The sequence below is a fragment of the Cupressus sempervirens genome, chromosome 10 (assembly GCF_028749045.1).
Source record: "Cupressus sempervirens isolate cs-2001-9-10 chromosome 10, ASM2874904v1, whole genome shotgun sequence".
NCBI lineage: Eukaryota > Viridiplantae > Streptophyta > Pinopsida > Cupressales > Cupressaceae > Cupressus > Cupressus sempervirens.
This window is the reverse complement of record NC_143127.1, coordinates 254,631,608-254,655,469: the sequence shown is the minus strand read 5'-3', so window position 1 is coordinate 254,655,469 and position 23,862 is coordinate 254,631,608. Positions and strand designations below refer to the sequence as shown.

The following is a 23,862-nucleotide window of genomic DNA, read 5'->3' as shown; positions in this document are numbered from 1 at the left end:
AGGTTAGTGACTCAAAAGGCAAGTCAGCTGCACCTTTGGATAAGGAAACGCTTAATGACCTACGTAGGAAGAAGCTATGCTTCTTTTGCAAAGGTCCCTATGAGTTTGGTCATGATTGTCCTATAAGGCCTAAGGGGAAGGCTAATCGGGTGATGTGGGCTTATTACGAGGGTTCAGATTCAGACAGCTCCGAGCAGCATGATGAGGATCCTGATGAGGCAGAGGGTGAACAAAAGGTAGATGGTGTTGAGAAAAAAGAGGCTCCAAAGCTACATTTACAGGAGGCACGTCTGTCTAGTATTCAAAGAGAGGGATCTTTCAGACTTCGGGGAGTCCTAAAGGGACAGAAGGTTATTACTTTGTTGTATACAGGTGCCACGCATAATTTCATTGATGCACGATTTGTAAAGAGATGTGGACTCATTATTGAGGAGTTCCAGGGATTGAGAGTCAAGGTAGCTGATGGATATACTCTTCGTTGTGACATGATGGTGCGAGATTTACCTTTGCGCTTGAACAACTATGAGTTCAAGGCGGACTATCATGTGGTCAACATGGGTGACATGGACATAGTACTTGGGATGCAATGGCTACATTCTCTTTAGGAGGTTACCTTGAGACTGGAGGATATGGAGATACGATTCGAGGTGGATGGTGGGACTCATGTGCTGAAGGCTATCCGTAATGGTGATGTCAGGACTATCTCATTTAGGCGGTTGGAAAGATTAGCCAGGCATAATAATATAGAATGGGCAGCAATATGCGCCTTGATGCCTACCCAGGAGGAGCAGCATAAGGCTGAATATCATCCAGATATTCAAAAATTGAGAATCAAGTATGAGAAGGTATTCGGCGAGATTCCACCAGGCAAGCCACTAGACAAAGGCATTGAGCACATTATCAAGCTAGAGGAAGGCGCTAAGCCTATCATGATCACACCATACCGGCACCCAAAACGACTCAAAGATGAGATCGAGAGGACCGTCAAGGAGTTGCTAGCAATGGGACACATCCGACCAAGTAAGTCACCTTTTGCATTTTCTGTCGTTTTGGTAAAATGGATGGTACTCTACGAATGTGTATTGATTACAAGGTGTTCAATAAGAGAACTATAAAGAACAGGTATCCTATCCCACGCATCGATGAGTTGATAGATGAATTGCATAGGGCTAGTTATTTCACAAAAATTGATTTGAGATCATGCTATCACCAGATCAAAGTTCGAGAGCAAGATATTGAGAAAACTGCTTTCAGATGTCATTGTGGGCACTTTGAGTTTGTAGTCATGCCTTTTGGTTTGACTAATGCACCTGCCACCTTTCAGTCCACTATGAACAAGATCTTCCACCATCAGTTGAGGAAATTTGTGCTGGTGTTCTTTGATGATATTTTGATCTATAGCAGGACATGACAGGAACATTTAGAGCACTTGGAGACAGTATTGAGCATTTTACAAAGGGAGTCCTTGTATGCCAAGGAGTCCAAATGTGATTTGGGGATGACAGAGTTGTATCTTGGACACATCATTAGTGCGGAGGGAGTGCAGATGGATCCTAAAAAGATCCGCGCTATTGTTGATTGGCCACCACCAGAGAACCTTACACAGTTGGAGGGGTTCCTTGGTCTATGTAGATTTCTATCGCATGTTTGTCAATGGCTACTCACAGCACACGGCACCCATGACAGATTTGTTGAAGAAAGGGGCATTTGTGTGGACTCGAGAGGCATAGGATTGTTTTATGTGATTCAAGGAAATAATGATTACATGCCCAGTATTAGCATTGCCTGATTTTTTACGAAGCCATTTGAGCTTCAATGTGATGCTTCTGGAGAGGGAGTTGGTGTTGTACTCATGCAGGACAAGCATCCTATAGCTTATGAGAGTAGAAAACTCAAAGGGCCCGAGAGATCATTCAGCATATATGATAAGGAGATGTTGGCCATCATGCATGCCTTGGCCAAATTCAGACAGTATCTTGTGGGCAGCAAATTTTGTATTAAAACTGATCATAACAGTTTGAGGCACTTTTTGGGACAGCAGGACCTAAATAATCGTCAGCAGAAGTGGGTGAGTAAGTTACAAGCCTATGATTTTGATATCACATATGTTAAGGGGACACAAAATGTTGTTGCAAATGCTTTATCCCGCAGGCCACAACTCACTTCTATGATTCAGATATCAGAGGACTGGTGACACTTGATTGTAGCAGAATATGCCAGGGACACATGGGCCTCTGATATAGTGGAGGGAACAGCGATTGACAGGGAACAACGATTGACACCAAGTACACTCTTGTAGATGATTTGATCATTTACAAGAACGGGATTTACTTAGTCCCAAGATCGAAAGTGAAGCAGTTAATTTTGAGAGCACTCCATGATTCACCTACAGCAGGCCATCCCGGGTATTTCAAGACTTACAGGCTAGTACGGGAGCAGTTCACATGGAAGGGGCTTAAGGCTAATGTTTTGCAGTATGTGCGTGAGTGTCTTGTTTGCCAGCAAAACAAACAAGAGTACACTTATCCAACAGGGCTCCTATAGCCACTTCCTATTCCTGACAGGAAGTGGGAGTGCATCTCCATGGATTTTATCACAGGCTTGCCCAAGGCCCAAGGGCGCAATTGTATCTATGTGGTGGTGGATAGGCTGACAAAATATGCTCACTTCTTCCCTATCGTTACTACATACTCGGCAACTCAGGTGGCAGAGGTCTTCTTCAGGGAGGTTTTCAGATTACATGGTTTGCCTCGGAACATTGTGAGTGACAGGGATAGTCGCTTCATGAGTCACTTCTGGCAGGAGGTATTCCGGTTGTGTGGCACAAAGCTTACACCTAGCACCAGTTATCACCCATAGACTAATGGTCAAACGGAGATTGTGAACAAATGGGTGGGAGGGTATTTGAGGAATTATGTGGCAGATCAACAGCGAGCTTGGGTCAGATGGATATATCTCTATGAGTATTGCTACAATACTACATACCATATGACTATACAAATGGCACCCTTCATGGCACTTTTTTCTTAGATTTGTTGTTGGGAGACAGTCGAGTACCCCGTGCAAGTGAACTATTACAAGAGAGTAAGGATATAGTTGCTACTCTCAGGGACAACATTGCTAGAGCTCAAAACCAGCAAAAGCAGTATGCAGACAAGAAGCGGACTGAGCGTAGTTTTGAGGTAGATGATATGGTTTACCTCATGTTGCAGCCATATAGGCAGTCCACTCTCAAGAAGAGTGGTGCAGAGAAACTCAAGCCACGCTATTATGGACCATTCAGGATCATCAGGCGAGTTGGTGAGGTGGCTTATGAGTTGGAGCTTCCCGCAGACAGTAGAGTGCACAATGTGTTTCATGTATCACGCCTCAAAAAGGCGTTGGGTCAGAATGTTGTGCCTTCTGCAGTATTACCTCCCTTGGATGATGAGGGGAAATTGATCTTAGTGCCAGAATCCATTTTGGATAACAGAGAGAAGCAGCTTTGAAGAAGAGTAATCAGAGAGTATCTGGTTAAGTGGAAAGATTTACCTGTTGAAGATGCTACTTGGGAGGGAGAAGCGATTTTGCAACATCCGGCATTGAGATTGCTTGAGGCCAAGCAATTTTAGGCGAGGCGGACTGTAATGTCCTTGTTTTGGAGGAGTTAATTATTTATAAAGTTATCAAATAAATAAATATTAAAAGGTAACTTTATATTTAATTAATTTAATAAAGTGTCTTGAATAATAAAATATTTTATAAAGTCTTAATCAAATAATGTTCTAGAGGTTGCTAGAAGAAGCGGAGAAACAATTAATAATATAATATTCCTTCTAGAAGGTGACTTAAGAAAAGTTCAAGAAGGAGGTCGTCCTATTGAGGAAAAAAAAAAAAAAATAGGCATTGAGGGCTCATTGTCTATCATCCAGATTTATTATTGATATTTGTTGATGTGCATTGTGGAGCCTAGGGTTTCTGCAGTAGTCACAATTGGCCATTGAGAACGAAAACTCTCAATTGGTATGCAATTTTGAGGGTGTGAAAGATCACTTGAATTATTGCAGCTAGAAGGAAAATACTTCAGTCTTCTATTTGTGCTACATTGAGAAAAAATATTCCAGTACAATAGCTGATGTATTATTGTACTTATCTGAATAAAGGGTTGCTTCTTCATCTATTCACAAGGGATCTTCAAGCCAACCAGGTTTCATTGCATATAGTCCATCATTTCATAACTTTTAGTTACAGCTGCAGGAGTGCATTTTCATACCAGCACATCATATATTTGAATTTCTTGTTAATGCCAATAGTCTTGTCTTATGGATGAGCATTGTGTTGAAATAAGAGACACTGATTTGCTGATCATTTATAGTTGTCATTGAGCAATTCTTTATCATCATTTTAAGGTCAGATTTGAGCAGGCTCACTACAAATGGGGAATACAGGAAATCCACACTGCCCACAAAATGAAAAGTGATGACTAAAGCTCTCACAGGATGGATCCTTTGGATCTTATGACACAGATTGTGGCTGATACTCTTTTTTGATGTTTACGGCTTTTGTAAGAAAAGCCCAAAGAGATGAAAGGGACATCTCCTTCACCAGATATGCATCCCAGACCCCAAGATGCATCTCAAGAGTTGGGGAATACATCTTCTTGTAACACATAATTCTGCAGGCATTGTTCAATAATTTTTATTTGAGATCACATGCAATATCTTATGGATGCAATTACCTGTGTAGTTAAGCCTCATATTATTCTTGATAGCCTACTAATACAATGTACATTTGTGGATTGTTGAATAACAAAGACATTTTATTTTAAATTTTTGAAATTCTTCTCACAATATTGCATCCTTGTAAAGATTTATGGAGCAAGGACACACATACCCAGGATGGCAGTCACTGCATCTCCATTTGACCTCGCCTAACATAGGGTCTAGAGCTAAAACATCACCCACACCGGTACCTAAAACCAGTAATGATTTTTTTCCTTTCTTTTTCTGCAACCAAAGAAGAGTTATGATACTCACTAAGAGCTTACTTCAAATTTTACGCTACAGACTTGGAATAAGCAATACCTTTTTTCCCATATTTGGACTCCATTTCATGCAGGAATAATCAACAGACAGGTGGCCATTAGACGTGCCAAGATTTGAAGCTGCAATGTCAGAAAATTCACTCTGCAACTGACCATTCACTGTATCCCATATCTGAATACAACAAAACACCATACTTAGACCACAAATATAAATTAAATCAGAAACCAATCTCAACAATTAAGTCTGTAAAAAAACACATCTGGAGCAAATTTTATCCATAAACAAAACCAACCTGTTCAATTCCCTTTGGGGGGATTAGTCAAGTCTCCAAATAATATGTACTAAGTATTACAGGAAAAGTAGAAAACAATGAATAGAGGACCATTCAATTCATTTGGTAATTTTTTAAATATATGATGTTCAGGCTAGCATAGAATGGAACTAGAATAAGTGATGATATCCCTCTAATTTTTTTTGCTCATTATTCCAATTTGAGCACCAATGCCAAGTAATATTTCCTAGGCACATTTCATAAGCTCAGCATTTGATATTATGCCTCAGTGATGAAAGTTACGAGGAGTTTCCCCAGATTACCCTAACATATAGAAGGTGAACTACAGAGATCATATAAAAAAAATTGGGGGAAAAAAGCATTGGAAGAGCTTGTACATGCCTGAAAAAATCAAAGATCCTCAAACAAATATTTATATGGAGTTGCCTACTTAATTCTATACTTGTGTAAGAAACAAGTAGTTAGTGAAACACGGAGATGGGTACAGGTTAGGATGAAATGAGACATAAAAGATATCATGAATTAAGAGGATGAAGAAGTCAGTGTCAGCATAACATTCCTATAAGCTAGAATATTATGGTGGCATCACATGAGGAGAATTACAAGAAGCATAGAGCGAGCAAAGAGCTGGAGGAAGAGAAGATTAAAAAACAGAAAACCTCAAAAAGTATAGATTGGGACTGCTCCTAAGTGAAGCATCAATACCCACTAATTTAACAATTAGAAGTAACAATCTATAATTTATGTTTAAGTGTTCAATCGCAATACAAGCGGCGATGGTGGAGCGGAGAGGTTTAGGGTTTAAGCAGGGCTATGATGACTTTGCTCAGCGCGCTTACAGAAAAGATTTCCAAAGGGAGAGTCATGGCCCATTTTGAAGGCACCAGGGGTTTACCTACACACCTCAATGGAAGCTTAGGTGGCTTTTTTCGAATCAGAGCAGACAATCTTTTGTGGACTGGTGTGGGGTTTCAGAAAGGAGAAGGGAGGATCAAGCAAATGGGTCAGGTTTTGTTCAGAACAGGATGGGGAGAGGAAGAAATGATCAGCAGAAGACTCACCCAGTGCAACGGTTTATTTCGACTAATTTGGTTGGTCGGGTGGACTTTAGCTCGGTGGCACAAAAGTTCTGGAGACCGAAGGTTGTGGAGAACCAGGTGGCGGAAACAATTGTTGATCCAGCAGAGGTGAGATACACTGTCAGCAGCCTAAAGGTATAAAATCAATCATGGATGGAAACGGTAAGCTTTCTGAAAAGTCATGCTTTGTTTCTTAAATGGGTTGGGGAATAATCGGCTGTAAGAAAGGTCAAAAACTGGTGTGCTCAGAACTGGGGATGTGTCAGAGATTTCAAAACCCTGGAAAATGGGTTTTGCATGGTTACTGTTGATAGTGCTCACAATAGGGATTTAATTTTTAATAGCGGTCCCTACTTTTTGGAGGGAAAAGGCTTTTATTTGATGCAGTGGGAACCAAACTTTGATCCCACAAAGGAGGCTATTCAAACATATCCAATATGGATTGGGCTGCGTAATCTCCCTCAGGAGTATTGGAATGAGGATTCTTATCAACTTATTGGGAATAAATTAGATTCCTTTGTAAGAGCTGTAAAGATGGTTGATAAGGTCTCTCTACAAACATTCTCACATGTTTGCATCCAATGGAATGCATGCCACCCTTTACCAAAGATGGTTGAACTACATTCTTCGGAAGGTGTATGGAGACAAGCCCTTTCCATAGAAGAGGAACTGTTGGTGTGTCTGAGATGCTTAAGTGAGGATCATGAATCAGATGTTTGTGATCATTTATGGAAAGGGAAGGAGTTGGAGGAGGATAAACTTGTGGTGAGGGCAATAGCTCTTTCAGAATCTCTTTCACATCAAAAGGAAGTTTTTCGCAAAGAAAGGTTGGAGATGGCAACGGACTGAGAATGTGCTATAGTAAGCAAAGATCACATGGAGATAGCAAATGATACATGGGACCCTTGGGGGCAGATATGGTGATGGGGAGGTTGCAGGATTACCGAGATGAATCTTCAAGTCCAGAGGTAGCCGTGGAGTAAAGTTCAAATGACTTAGAGAAAGTACAGGTGATAACAATTGTAAGGGAGGAGGGACCTAGTGGGGTAGGTTTAGTGAAGACTGGACATGTTGAAAACGACATGGTTGAGGCCCAAACTCAAATAGAGGAGGGAATTGAGGAAAGCTTGCTGAAAAGACGAAAGTAGGTTTTAGACCTTTAGAGGCTAATCGGAGTAGAGATGAGAAGCCGAAGGAAGCTTTGATGGGCTCAGAGGAAAGGAGTGGAAGGTGTCAGTTGCTTGCACAAAATGAAGAATGGCAAGGGAATGCTTCTATTAGAGATATTGAAATTTCTCCTATAAGAAACCAAAAGGGCTCTTTCACTTCTGTAAGAGACTCTAGTGGGGATTTAGCGGAGACAAATTCTGAGATGGAAATGGAGGAGGATGGTCTTTTAGAAGATGTGATGCAGTGTGAAAAGAGAATGTCACAAATAGACGGCAAAGATCAAAAGATGAAGGTAGGTAAAAAGCAAAAGAGAAGTCGTAAAACTAACAAATCTTTGATCCAAATGGCAGGAAGTGCAAAGGGTTAGAGTACATTGAGATCAAGAAGAGACTATGTCTCTTCCTAGAAGAGATGAAGCTCCTATCATGGAATATCAAGGGCTAGAATGCCCCTGACAAGATTTGTTTGATCAAGCGTGGGTTTGATCAAGTGAGGTCGGATGTTATTTGTAGGAAACAAAGATAAAGCAAGAGAACTTTGATATCATGAATGAGCGGTTTAGTAGATGGAAATGTTCATGGATGGGAGCTCAAGGAGCTTTTGGAGGTTTAGGTGTCATGTGGAAAGAGGGCTCAGTTACTTTGATTGTGATGCAGCAAGCTCAGCATTGACAATGGCTAAAAGTGGGATCTAAACAATTGGGATCAAAGTTTAATGTGATAAATGTATATGGGCCTACTCAAGATCGTGAGAAATGTGCATTGTGGCAATCAGTCTCAAGGCTGCTACAAGTGTTGGAAAAGGAAATTGTTGTCTTGGGGGGTGATTCTAATGCAATCCTAAATCCTTCGAGAAAAAGGAGAGGAAGAGGTTGGAGATCCTCAAATCAGGCTGATTTTACAATCTTTGTGATTGATAATGGGTTGTTTGAAATCCCTTTCAAAAGAGGTGAATTTTCGTGGGCAAATTAGAAGGGCAGGTTTTGGCAATATTGCTAAAAAGCTGTACAGATTCTTGTTGGCAGCTGATTGGGCTAGCTTTAGTTGGACTTTGTAAGCTGATATCCTACCTATTCATAGGTCGGATCATTTCCCAATAGGTCTTCATTTGCAGGAAGATTCTTCTTCGGATAGATGCCCTTTCAAATTTGAGGCTATGTGGTTGAGAGCAGATGGCTTTCAAGAGTTGATCAAGGATTGGTGGTCTTTTTCCCCTATATTTGAAGGGAATAAGGCTTTTATCTTTTTTTCAAAGCTGCAATACTTAAAAGAAAAACTGAAAGTCTGGAATAGGGAGAATTTCCGAAGTATTTTTCATAAGAAGCTCAAGCTAGAGGAATCTTTGAAAAAACTAAATGAAAAGGTGATTAGGAATGGGATGCCGGAAGAGGATTTTGAGGAAGAAAAAGCCCTTAGTAAGGAATATGAAGAGGTGCTTGCAAGGGAAGAGACCTTTTGGAGACAGAAATTAAGGAAGACATCCCTAAATGAGGGAGATTGGAATACTAAGTTTTTTCATAACTCGGTAAAGTGCGGGGAGCACATAACAAAAAAATTCTATTGAAAATGAGGAAGGTGGACTACTCTACAAGGGAAGGGACTTAATGAGGAAGTGGTGGCTTTCTTCAAAATGAAAGGGGTAAGGGAACAGGTGGGTGGGGTGGACGGGGAAGGTGTGCTTAATTGTGTTCCTAAAAAGATCTCTGAGGAACACAATAAGATGCTTGTGGCAAAGATTTCCATGGAGGAAGTGCAAAAGGCTTTATGGGGTTTAGGAAAAGGCAAACCACTTGATCTTGATGGCTTTCCAGCACTATTCTTTCGAACCTTTTGGGACTTATTGGCAGATGAAATTTGGGAAGTGGTGGAGTCCAAGCAAGGAGGCTTTGTATTGAAGGACCTGAACAATACCTTCATTGCCCTAGTGCCTAAAAAGGATGAAGTGGTAAACTTTGAGGAATTTGGGCCCATTGCTCTTTGCAACACCTTATATAAGATCATAGCAAAGGTAATAGCAAATAGATTAAAGGTGGTTTTGAATGATGTATATCTACCAAACAAAGTGGTTTCTCTCCTAGACGCTCTACTTATGAGGTGGTGATCATAGCAAATGAGATGATTCATTCCATCCGGTTATAGAAGCTGGAAAAAATGATGGTTAAAATTGACATCAAACGAGCTTATGATGAGGTGGGTAAAGGGTTTCTTCTTAATGTGTTAGAAAGGTTTGGTTTTGATCAATTATAAGTGAATTGGGTTAATTATTGTATATCTACTCCATGTTTCTCTGTCTTGGTCAATGGGAGTCCCCAAGGATTTTTTGAAGTGGAGAAAGGGATAAGGCAAGGGGACCCTCTTTCCCCCTTTTATTTATCCTGTTGGCAGAGGTATTAAGGAGATTGATTACTAAAAGAAGGTTGGATGGTTCTTGAAAGGCGGTGAAGGTTGCTGAAGGGGTAGAGGCAGTTTCCCATCTTCAATTTGTAAATGGCACCTTCCTAATAGGTGAGGCTTTTAAAAGGGAGGCTAGGGAGGTATGGGAATGTTTCACGACAAAAAATTGATTGCCACAAGTCTGAAATCTTATTTTTTAATACCCCTCTATGTAAACAGAGGGCTATAAGAAGAATCTTAAACATTAGAAATGGTTCTTTGCCAAGTAGATATCTAGGGATCCCCTTATTCCAAGGAAGAATAAAGTTGGATTATGGAAAGCACTAGTGGACAAATGTGTGAAGAGAATGGAAGGGTGGAAGGGGCATTGGTTGACCTCAACAAGATGCATTCTAATGTTGAAATCTGTGGTGTCTGTAGTCCCGATCTTTTCAATGATGTGCCTTAATATCACAAAAAAGTGATAAAAATGCTGGAACAAAAGATGACAAAAAATTTCAGGAATGGTTCAGGGGAGGAGGATAAACTTCCACTGCTAGCATGGGAGAAACTTTGCAAGCTAAAGGAGAATGATGGTGCAGGTTTAAGGGACTAAAGTCTGATGAATATTGCTCTAGGAGCAAAGTTAGCCTAGAACTTGTATAGGAGCCTGGAGCAGTTATGGGTGAAAACTCTAAGGGCTCAATATTCAGATTCAAATTAAGCGGAGAGAATTCTAACAATTAGGAACCCTTCGAAAGGATCAGCAATTTGGAATTTCATTTTGTCCTGCAAGCATGTGATCACAAACCATTTCTCTTGGACAGTAGGGAATGGGAGGAAGGCAAACTTCTAGGAGATCCTGGAATGGTTATCGAGTTTTGGAGGAGGTTGTAAGGGATGAATATCTTAAAAGGATTTTATGTGAAAGATGGGGCGTAAAGGTAAGGGACTATATGGTGGATGTTCAAGGCCAGTTAGGAATGGAATGGAGATGGAAGGATTGGAGAGTGGATGGACTATGAAAACAACAACAGGCTTCTTTGAGAAATATTTTTAAGAATAGGAAAGTATGCTCACGAAGAAGATAAAGTGCATTGGTGTGTTTCTTCTTCAGGGGAGTATGCAGTTAAGTTGGGTTATGGACTGCTCTCTAGGGGCAGGCCTGAAAGTTTTGAGGCTGGGGTTTTGTGTTGGCATAAGGATTGTCTACCAAAGGCTAGTGCCTTTGCTTGGCTCGCAGTGCAAGGAAGGATTCTTACAAGGGAAAGAAGGAAAAGAATTGGTTTTCATGGCCCAGCTAGGTGTGTTATGTGCTATCAGCAATGAAGAGACACTTGCTCATTTGTTGTTGAATTGTGATATGGCATCAGCATGTTGGCAAATGGTGGAAGGTAAATTAGATTGGCAGGATCTGTGGATGCCTACTTTGAAAGATTTTTTTATTAGTTGGTCGTGGGTTAAAAAAGGGGCAATGCTTTCAAATGTCTGGAAGATTATTCCCTCCATTGTGATATGGGAGATATGAAAGGAGAGGAATAGGCACATTTTTCAAGAAAAGGAAGAAATTGTTAAAAGATTGCTATGGAGAATTGATCGCTCCATTGAGGAGATAATGTGTGCTGCTTCATTTAGAAATGGGTCTAGAAAAGTAGTTTTCACCAAAGATGATGGAGTTATTCAGCAGCATTGGCCTGGCATTTAATTTAGAAGCATGGGGAGTATGAAGCAGGGTAAAAATGTTGTTGAATCAAGGGAAATGGTTACATGGATGGTTCATAATGATGGGTGGATTAAAGTTAATTTTGATGGTGCAGCCAAGGGGAACCCTGGCCCATCAAGGGCTGGTGTCATAGTTAGAAACTAGTTTGGGAGGATTTGGCTTATGGAGGGATTAGATTAATGGATGGGTCGAATAATGTTGCAAAGATGAAGGCAGCTTTGCTGGTGGTTAAATGTGCTAGGAAAATGTGGGCGCAAAGGCATTTGGAAAACTATGTAAAGGCAATCAGAGCTGAGTTGGAATGCTTTGCAGATTTCAAGGTAAGCCATATTTATAGAGAAGATAATGGGGAAGCAGATTTTCTTTCAAAGCGGGCTGCAAGTTTCCAAGAGATTGGCAGGGGACAGTTTGAATTTTGTGACCATTGGAAAGACCTCTTTTTTTAATAAATTTAAAAATCGTTTGTTGAATTATGACAAATAAGACCTTGTTTGTAGGGGTTTTAACTTTATAATTTAAAAGGGGCATTAGGTAATCATTAAGATGTGCGAAGTTGGGAGTGATGACATTTGATGGGAATGGAAAGACATCTAGGTTTATTATCAGGTGGCATTATGAATGGAAATGGCAGCAATGGAAGTGAATGAAATGATGGTGTCAGCAAAAGAATTGTCAGTTAATAATGACATTTGCCTTTAAATAACAAATGCAGTAATGTTTTTGTCAAGGCAATTCATGGTGTGAAGGTGGGTAATTGGAAATCATGGAGCCAACATTTAGTTTCAAAACTCACAGGCAACAGAACGCTCTGTTTGGGCCTGTGAAGGAGAAGCGTTTGAAGCTTTTGTTGTTGTACCCGACAGAAGGAGTGATGAACGCAGTGCAGCACACGCTTGGGCAGCTTTTTTAGGAGTCAACCCATCATTAAAAAGTCCAGGCGGATATAGCAGCCATTATAATGGCTTGGGGGTTAAGAGTTGAATGAGGACACCCCAGTGGTGAACTGGGTGATGGAGGCTTTGTTTCCAAAAGACTTAATTGTGAGTCTTGATTCATTGCTGGAATGGCCCTTCCCGGGTTATGGTTTTAATTACAATGAATGTATTTCTAATGAAGAGGAAGGGAATGCAATAGTGCGCTTCTCCTTTCTTTGATGACCAAAGAGAATTGACCAAAGGGCTTATAAGATTGAAAATGTTGAAGCATGAGCACAGTTGAAGGAGGAGATCTACTTGTTTCAAACAAAAAATGGGTGCAGGTGGTGGGTTTCCCGAATGCCCAGCTGCAGAGGCACCGGTCTGCAATTCCTTGTCGACAAAGGATGTTGGTGCGTGTGATCTTTCCAAACAACTAATTTTAGAAGAGGGAGCCGAATTTTTGAGGAAGGAAGCTATGTTTTGTGGATGACAAGGATGTAATTGTACGAAGATAAGTAGAAGGGTAGTTTTTTGGCATGGATTTCAAATGAAAAACCAGATGAGAATGTCTGGAATTTCGTGATGATGGTGAATGAGGTAGAAAGGACAGAAGCTAGCAGAGGCAGTTGGTGGAAGGTGGTTTTGGAAGGCAATTTTGAAAACCTCCGATGAAACTAGAAAGACATCTGGCAAAAGGTTTATGCGTAATGAGAAAGATTGCCGCGAGCAAGGGTGATGATGTCAATAGATCCAGTCAGTAGGATGGGCGATCAAATATTTTGTATTGAATAGCTTGTTGAAGTTTATTAGCTTGTTAAGAGGCTCTCATGTAATGGAAGTTTAGGAGTAAGTTGTTTGTAGTTGAATTTATGGTCTTATAGGGTAGATCTAAATAAAACTTTTTGCTGTTGTAAAAATCTTTTCACATAAATAAAATCTAAAACTTATTACCAACCAAAACAAAGCATATAATTTACAAAAAAATTGTAGGTGAAGTAACATATCAAGCATGTCAGTTACTTCATAAAAAGTCTATTTTTTGATGTATTACCATTATATTCTTCAGATAATTTTGTCTAACTTTTCTCACAAAAACTGCCACTAAAGAACTGCAAAGTTTCAAACGTCAAATTTGAATAATGATAATACAGTGTTTTCAAAATCTTTTCTTTTCTTTTTTTGTAAAATATATTGGTTTTATTTGATTTGTCATTTTTTGTCGTCTATACTACGTGAATTGATCCTCAAAAAACATTTGGTTAAGCAGCGTACACAAAAATATCATTGACATTTTTTGCAGGACATGAAGAGCTATGAATATTTAAGGGTAGTCATTGAGTACATAAGTCAAGCCACCTGCATCTAAACCAATGCAGTATGAGGCTTATGTTTGTGTTTCAAAACCATGAAGGCATGTAATGTCCCATTTTTAAAATAGGATTTAATAATAAGGTCAAAATATGAAAGAATAAAATTAGAATTAAAATATAAAAGAACAAAGCTGAAATATAAAATAATTAAAATTTAGTTAAGTTTAATGAATACTCAAAAGGCACAAAATAAAAAGTTATGACACTCAGAAATGGGATATGAAAGGGAGATAAGTTTATTAATGTCCAACATAAGACCACCCAAGGGTCTATGGGGCTAACATTGTACAAAAAAAGAAACAATAGGCAACAAGAGCACCAAACGGTGTCTGGGAAAGAGCAAACAGGAAATAAAAGAAACAAGGAGCCAACAACAAGGCAAGGACTCGAGGTCCTTCCTTGGCTTAAAGAAGTCTAGCACCGAAGGTTACGGTGTAGGGTGAGTAAGGACCTTGAGTCGTTGTCAAGAGTTGCTAGAGGAGTGACACTAACAAGTAAAATCACTGCAAGACCTCACTGATCTAGAGTAATTGGTGGTAGAGGTGCAGGATAGTCGCTTCACCCCCCACATCAGCAACAAGGGAGAGAAGAAAGTAGTGTTGAGCCTCTCTCTGGGATAGTCTCCCAGAGATAAAGCGCCAAGCACCTCTAATCCGTATAGCTGAAGAAAGTCGTGAGGGATTTGCACTCTTTGAACATGCAATAGAATCTCCTCTAATCTCGTAGTAGGCGGAGCAGCGAAAAATGAAATTGGTCTCTATCTCAACCACGGCTAGGGTACAGAGATGAAATATCTAGTCCTCTCTATCAATGTGGTGATCAATCTGGATTTGAAACCGATAGGAGCCAACTTTGAAGGCCCTGAGAGAAATGTGTAAGGCATGGCGCCAATGCCGAGCTAGGGCGCACAATAATACCATCCCAAACATCCACGAAGTGCTCAACATAAAAGGTCATCTTCCAACGTAACCCCCTAGTAGGTTTACTCTACGTCATAGTGATGTACTATCTGTAAATGTCAAATCTGACATGTCTGTTCAGCTCCTACTACAAAGGGAGGTGAGAAGAAGGAAGAGAAAAGGGAAGATGTAAATGAAGGAAGAATTAGTGGAAGAGAAAAAAGCAATGAGAAGAAAATAAGAAAGTGAATCTTTCAAAAGGTAATTTGTTATGATGGGTTTGACTCTTCCAAAGGGTGCTAGTTAGGGAAGGTTGTGACTCTTTCAAAGGGCAAAACTGACAAAGAGTTAAGACTCTTCCAAAAGTTGGTAATTATGAAAGGTTGTCTCTCTCTCAAAGGGCAACAATGATGAAGAGTTGCGACTCTTCCAAAGAGTGACATGAAAGGTTATGACTCTTTCAGGGGAAAGAAATGATGACAAGTTGTAACACTTCCAAAGGGTGGTAACTATGAAAGCTTGTGATCTTGCAAAGGGCGAACATGATGAAGAGGTGCAAATCTCCCCCACATAGAAAGATAAAGGGAGATGGCTTAGTTTGAGGACATCCAAGAGGATCAATTTGGGGAATAAAATATTATACTCAAGGGCAAGAGCGGAAAGTGGTGACCCAATTCTTATGAAATGCACTGAACCTTAATTCCAAGCATTTATGTAAGACTTATAAATCATCACTCTTGTCCATCCAAACAAATCCTTCATCCATCAATCATTAATCCCTCAAACAATCAAGCCAACAATCAATCGGCAAGATCAAGCAAACAATCATCAAACCCACATCAATCATTACTTCATCTAAGGATCCAAAAAGCATATAATTCAGCAATCAAACATCATTCTATCAAATCAACATTTATTAAACATCATCCACCAACATATCAAACTAACATTCATTATATCTATTCATTATATGTGGAATGGAAGGAAATAAGTTTGGGGAAGGCAGTAGACCAGATCCCTCGAATTAAATAGGCCACTCCAAGTGGATGGAACTGTTTTGTCGTTGGATGTTCATGCCATCTATGGGCTAAGGGATGAGTTGTATTAGTTGGATATTCCAAGCTCTTGGGCTTGATTGGGTTGAACAACCTTCCTCAACAACTTGGGTTCCTTTGAATTAAGTAGGTCATCCAATATGGATGGAATTTTCTTAGTTGGATGTTCATGTCTTTTGTGGGTCAAGAGACCAGTTGTCGTAGTTGGATGCTCCACGATCTTGGGCTTAATTGGGTTGAACAGTCTTCCTCAATAACTTGGGTTCCCTCAAATTAAGTAGGCCAACCTGAGGAATGGTGTTGTCTTAGTTGGATATTTCTACTATTTGTGAGCCAAGGGACAAGTTGTCTTAGTTGGATGTTGTGCACTCTTGGGCTTAATTGGGTTGAACATTCTTTGAGCACCCTCTATGGTTTTCCCTCTCTAAACCCTATTAAGGTTGATTATGGGAAATGGTACTATTGACGATTTGGTTAGTTCAATAATTACTACACAATTTATATAAGTTAAGATGATTATTGATATATATGCACTTATATATGTTATTTAATTCCTAAACCTAATAGAAGTAATTGGTCTTATGAAATATAATTCAATTATTATCTAACAAAATAGGAGGATCTAACACAAGATTAATTTAACTAAAAAATATTTGTAAAGAAATAATTCCAACTATATTACTTTTCTTATTTTACTTTAACAAGTGATTTTAAGGTAAGATTCTGTTGATTTTCATGGATCGCTTGCAGATGCCTTCTAGGTATGTGTGTTCTAAGTGCAATGATCTCTCTTTATATTGTGGATGAGATATGGATAGACATGTCCCTTATTGGGACGTGTCTATTCATTAATATTTACCTATGTTCCAAGGGGACGCGTCCCTATGGTTTTGGGATCGTACCCATGCCAAGGATGAAACAGGGACGCGGGGACAAATTTTGGCTGTCCCCTAAGTCATCCCCTTTTGGGAAATTTGGAAACATCCCAGAAACAGCCATTTTCTTTTGGCAGGAAACTTGGGGACAGCAGCAGTACCGGGGATGATTTTCTTGTCCCCTATCCATCCCCAAAACTGTTGGTCGTCCCCTTCTTTCTAGCCAATTTGGTAAAGGCAAAACACCCCAAAAAAATCATTTTTTTCTAATTTTGGTTGTCACACTGCCCCTGGTCATCTTAAAGACATAATAAAAATATGCAACCCATATTTGGTCCATTAAAACACTAACTCTTCTACTCATTTTTTAGATTTGACATACTTGCTAAGAGGAAGGAAAAAAACATAAGAGCAATAGTAGCAGTGAGGAAAGATTGTGTTTAGTGAGGAAAGATTGGGTTTAGTATTTACTAACTATTTTAGTTGGACTTCTCTTTATTTCATTATGATTTCAACATCCTTTAGGCATTTTGATTTTTGCTATATATGTATGTGATATTGTTATATGGAAGTACTTAGTATTTGCCATTTGATTATATTTTATGTATTGATCTTCTAAAATGTCTATGGTGAATGGTTTATCAATGTTATGATACGCATATTTGAATTTTGTCTCTATATATAAATAAATCCCCTATGATTTTAGTAACCGTCCCCTAAGGTCTCGTCCCCTAAATTTTGGCTTCAACCCATACCCGTACCACAAACACGTCCCTGTCCCCTAAAATGTCCCCATCCCGGAAACTCCGTGGAGCATAGATATTTACTTAATATAATAGTTTATCATTTAACTACGCACACACTCGTATATATATCACATATAAAAACATATATATTATATATAACTTCAATTTAGTCTCATGAGTTTATCGAACTGAAGGTACCAAACATTAACACTCTCTTGGCTAGGGAGGATAAACACATGATAATATTACACCATTGATAATATTAGGAAGGGCAAATTTTAACGATATATTTGATCAGAAGATATCGACCATTTTGATATTATGAGTACTGATCTCCAAAATTTCAACATATGATATTCACCAAATACTCTGAGTAATTGTCCATGATATATCAACACACGATATTCACCATTTTGATATCACATGAGTATATTGGCCTCCAGAATATCAAAATATGATATTCACCAAATACTCTTAATTAATGGCCTATAGAATATCAACATATGATATTCACCAAATACTCTTAGAGGTATCCACGTGGGCGGCAGTTATCAAGACAAGACTAACTTATTCACCCTTTTACCATGTTAGTTTCTTATCAATAGCATTTGTTTTGCATGCTTGGAAATGTTTCACTCATAAATGCTATCGACGGTCAATAATAAATATTTTGGGCTAATTAAATTACCACTAACAACATCATTGAGTCATTTGCCTGTGGTTCATGATTCAATCACCGTGTATCCTCGATGGTGGTTCAATGAGTAGACAACATATGCACGAGCCTTGCATGTTGGAACACATGTGTAGTGTTGGTTCCCAAAACCCTAGATTGGAATCCTACGAGCCTTGCTTGCTCAATGTTGGGATATCCAATTGGTTAAGACCAACTTGACGGGATTGATCGATTCAATCCAAATCCCCTACACTTTTGGCTCTACAAAAACAAGGCAGGCGTACCTAATCCTGAACAAAACACTTGAACCCAAGATGCTTATAGTAGATTGGTTAGAATGCAAAAGCAATGAAAGCTTCCAAAATGGCAAGAATTATTGAAAGCTTTTAAATTGAAAATTATGAACTGAGAACAAAAGTAAATGATTGTATAAAAGTTTTTGAAATAAGGATAAATATGAATTAATGCAACAAATGAATATATTAACTCTTCAGAGGGAAAAAATGAAATAATTGCCAACGTATGGATTGCGAATTATGAAAAATATAAAGACCAATGTCGAAGGATGATAGAGTCAATATTATAAGTTTAAAACATACAACTTTATAAAATTCTACGCACATTAATTATAAACAATTTAGTAATCAAGGTGTGATAGATCAAATAAATAGATGCAATTTTAAAACAATTTGGAATGTATTTTAATTCCTGTGGTTCGGAGACGAACCAAACATAGATTCGGAAACAATTAAATATTTCTCAATATCTATGATGTTCGATTTTAAAATGCTATAATTGATCCTGTCCACTTATCTATCATATAAATTATTTATAAAATTAAAATAATAATTATAAAAGACGAAACTATATAATATTTTAACTCTAAAGCTTCAAGCAAATAAAATAAATAAGTATTTCTTACTGATCATGTCGGAAATGAAAATGAACTGGAGACACTCCTTACGGATGATCTATCCAATGCAGTTTGATTCTAGAATTGCATAAATATATTTATTCAATAATCTGGAATTTACAAGCTTAGTTCAAAAATCCATTCATTTGACAATGAAATAACATAATACATCAAATGGCATATAATATATTTGGGAATATAAAATTTTGGGAAATTGAATTGTCCGTATGTTCTCTTCACGCTTGATTTGTATCATATATTTATAAACTACAAAAAGGTGCATAAGGAATGGATACATCCCTTCACGACACCTAATCTCAACTACTTACTAATGAAAATGAATTATGAATATATAATTTCATAATCAAAATATAACTTCCTACAGATGATACAATTGTATGACCAAGCATATGAGATGGGTCACTTAAGCAGTGAATCACTCGTGCGATAAATAGTCCTCACATCTGTCTCTGCACAACGATCAATCAACCATAGAACATGTTCACTCCCGTCTCATGGATTCCAAGCAATTCGAAGGTCAAATTCTCTATTGCTCATATTGGTAATGCTCCTCCCTATTGCACATCACATAGACCTGCGAAAAAAAATATATCATTAGATATGTTTCCAGTGGCTTTGTGAGAAAATAGGCACCGAAATCCTCATGATCGCTACGTCCTCCAAGGACACAAGAATTTCGTTTTGTAGTGTATAGTGCATCACAAGATTGTATTTGCTTCTGAAGAAATGCATACTATTTGCTCCTTTGTTGTTATTGTTGTTCCAACTGTGCAATAACTACTTCATCTAAGGTTGAAAATGTCAAGCTTTGTCATGCTTTCCAATATTTTGAAGTCCTTGCATATACTAAACTCACGATGGTACCTTTAATATTTCTGAGTCTCTCGATATCATTATTACCATAAGTCCCTCAGCACATCTCCAAATATAGGCTTTTATGTATATTGTCATTTTGTATTACATCTTCTCTTGATGCATCCAAAACAACATTTGATGAGTCGCCCTCCTTCCATTCCAAGGATGCTATGTAATATCTGAACCTTACCCAATGACAACACATGCTCTGTTTCACAAACAATGATATGCAAGTTTTACCAATGATTTTATTCGATGAATTTGACCTTTTGGAGCCAATAAATCTCTTCCAACATTGTCTTTCCATTCACTATCAATATTGATGATCTTTCAACATTATGGTCTTCCTGGCTGCTTGAAAATTGTAAAACGGTGACTATTGATACTTGTCTTTGATGTTCCTTTTGTCTCTGCCAAATATCGAATATTTCACTCTAAAGGTAATCAATGCATGTTGTTGTATATGACGTGAGACCTTTTCCGTTATGCTTGCTCTTTTGGATATATCTGGTATACTATCAAATGTAAGCTTTCACAGGTATCTTCAGATTTTCTTAAGCATTCTATAATACCAAATTTACCAAACTTAACAGTTGAATCACTATGAAAACTTTGTGCTTCTTAATTTAATGGCTCGGCTTAAATTGTAATTGCAGAAACTTCATCCAAATTACTAATGAAATATTCTCCTTCCAAAATGCTTCAAAACAACTCCACTAGAGATGATTGAATGGTAGTTTGAAATGTTAAACAATCTTCCTAGACATCTTTGATATTGATAACAATATCTTATCATCGTGTTCTAGGCCTCAAGTGTCTTTTGACCTTTGTCATCAATGATTGTCTTTTTCCAATTCTCCAACATTATAAATGGAGGCCTAGATTTTTGCAAAAAACAGGGGCTCCATCATGTAGCATGCAAATACTGCCAACGTTTAGATTAAGAATGGTGCTATAAAACTTCTTTGCGCATATCTCAACAACAACACAAAAAAGCTCACAAGACTTGATTTGGGCAATCAACTACATGCCCTCCTAATGTTTAACTGATCGTTGCATATGCAGAGTGTGAGGAAAGCTTCTACAAAACTTGACTCTCCAACGACTATGAAGATTCTACAAGGCAGGGACAGTGAATGTGAAGAATCTGCAAGGCTTGACTCTCTTGTGTTACATAGGTCCACTCAATACTTCCAATATATCTCCTTTTCTAAAAACAATGATGTTGTTCAATCTATCAGCAATGTTTCTAAAGACACAACTTTGGTGTATGCAAAGTCACGGGAATATTATTTCCCATATTGTCAATCAACCGCAGGAGCCAATAACACTTCACAGGTAAGGAAAATAATTGGTATGTAGGATCTTCCTTTAAGCACTAAGGCTTTCTTCAAACGAACATGGCTCTAATACCATGTTGATTTTCATGGATCGCTTGCAAATGTAGTGGCACTGCCTTCTTGGTATGTGTGTTCCACGTACGGCAATCTCTCTTTATATTGAGGATGAGATATGGATACATATGTCCCTTCATTGGACATGTCTATTCATTAATATTTAATTTATATAATAGTTTATTATTTAACTACACACACATATATAATATGTACAACTTCAGCTTAGTCTCATGAGTTAATCCCATTGAAACTGCCAAACATTAACAGATTTAGGATCATCTGAAAAGGGTACATCAGAAGGCAATCATTTTTTCAGCTGGCCCATAGTTTCACTTGGATAGTTACCATTATCCCATTTTGTGGTTTATTTTCTTTTCTTAAAGAAATGTATCCTGTACTACTTCAAAAACTAGTAGTGACATCAATCTTTCACTAGGTTACAATTGAAGTCTCTTCCTCGAAAACCCAAGACAGTGAACATATCAGTCTTATGCTTTACCCCTTTAGGCATTGACTCAATATCCATAATGCCAACTACAGCCCAAGCATCTTGGAATCCTCTCTGAAGCTCTCTTCTAGGTTACAGTTGAAGTCTCTTCCTCGAAAACCCAAGACAGGTAACATATCATTCTTATGCTTTACCCCTTTAGGTATTGACTCAATATCCATAATGCCAACTACAGCCCAAGCATCTTGGAATCCTCTCTGCAGCTCTAGAAGAAAGCTTCTTGAAACTTTTAACTACAGCTCCCTTCCCATAAATAGTCATATAGTTGTCCACCACATCATATGCCGTGACACTTTTCATCAATTCTATATTATTCAAATGCTCCCAGTTGTCCAACACATCATGTAAAGAATCGGATCAAATTCGGCTGGATACCAATCCCCAAAGGACTTGGTTTCTGGGCATTTTCAAATACAAATAAACATCAATAAGGCTTAAATCATCACTGCCTTTATCACTAGCTAAAACGTCAGACAGAGCCTGAAATACAATAGAAAACGCGGAACTAATTTATTCGAAATGATAAAACCACTTTCAAGCAAACTGAGATGGATGTCGCTTCACCCAGCATTGGCAATCAAGGCAAGACTTCAGAGGACAATATTACACAGCCTATACCTTCGAGACCAAGTGGATTGTGGTGTCTTTAGGGTATTATCTTCACCTGTGAAAGGTTTTTTCAAACTATTTCGTGTGGCCAGACGAAGTTTACAATGTGCCCTTAAAGCAGAATATTTTAATAGCTAATATAAATTATTTTACACGAAGAAAATAAAAACATTGCGCTGCGACTGTTTTACTCGTGTTGGAATTTTATATTAATACATCCAAGAGAAATATAAATCCCCGTTAGTGAAGAGAAGAAAACTATACAAGGGCGAACAAGGAAGGAAAATATACCTTGATGCGCCCATCTCCTGTACTGATGGCGAGAAAATCTGCCGAAGGACTGAATGCAGTGAAGACATCTTTCAAGTTTTGAAGAGGCATTTCAGCTCAATTCCTCCGTTCTAGAGCAGAGCAAATACTGTAAATTTTACTTGGAATGAGAAAATAACAAGTAAGAAGGATGCTAACCGGAATGGTAGGAGGTTTAAAAATGGGCATGCATTTGGAAGGGTTTATCAATGGTCGCTGCTAGGGTTTAACAATCTTGCGTAAGAAAACGGCAGGGCGATCAACGTGTACATATTTTTGTGTTATTTCGTTATTTCGTTTTACTTTTTGGTAGTTTTTTTTATTAAATATGTAGAACGTAATAATGAGAAATTATATATTTATGTTTCTTATTAGTGGATATTTTTTGATACAACATGAATGATCTTTATATTAGTATTTGAACTTAAAGGAGGTGCAATAGTTATCGATAGAGAGATATAGAACTTGTATTTCACTAAGATCTATTAGATTTCCACAATCCATTAGAATGAGATATGCTTTCTGGATTTGATTGTGTAGAGTTTTTTATCATCAACGTTTCGGATCATACTACATGATCCATCATCAGGATGCATGTTCTTCTCTTGCATCCTGATGATGGATCATGTAGTATGATCCGAAACGTTGATGATAAAAAACTCTACACAATCAAATCCAGAAAGCATATCTCATTGTATTTCATTGCTTATATTATCTCTTATTCTGCGTCTTTTGCTACGTTTTCTCATTTTTCCTCTCTTTCTTCTTCTTATTCTCCTCATATTGTTGCTTATCATTTTCCTTCGTATTTTCCTCTCTTTCTTCTTCTTATTCTCCTCATGTTTGTTGCTTATCATTTTCCCTTATCATTTTCCTTCATATTTTCCTTCTTCTTATCCTTGCTCATCTTCTTCTTCTTCTCCATATCCTAGTTTTCCTTGGTCTTCTCCTTTATGGCCACCTTCTTCTTCCCTTTTTTCTCTTTCTTCATTGTTAGCTCCTTCTTTTCCTCCTCCTCCTCCTTGCTTTTGTTATGTGACTTTTTCTCTAAG

General features: G+C 38.2%; 1 protein-coding gene across 1 annotated transcript in view; it reads right to left on the bottom strand.

Annotated features, from left to right (window-relative positions):
• LOC149533591 (transducin family protein / WD-40 repeat family protein) overlaps positions 1-23,051 on the bottom strand; it is a 57,068-nt gene extending 34,017 nt beyond the window's left edge. The window contains exons 1-3 of the mRNA XM_089807178.1: positions 22,793-23,051; positions 5,064-5,195; positions 4,873-4,985 (exon numbers count right to left, since the gene is read on the bottom strand). Of these exons, the coding sequence (XP_089663304.1) occupies positions 4,873-4,985; positions 5,064-5,195; positions 22,793-22,882 (335 nt within the window). The 5' untranslated portion in view covers positions 22,883-23,051. The remainder of the gene's footprint in view (positions 1-4,872; positions 4,986-5,063; positions 5,196-22,792) is intronic.
• Positions 23,052-23,862: the final 811 nt, after the last annotated feature.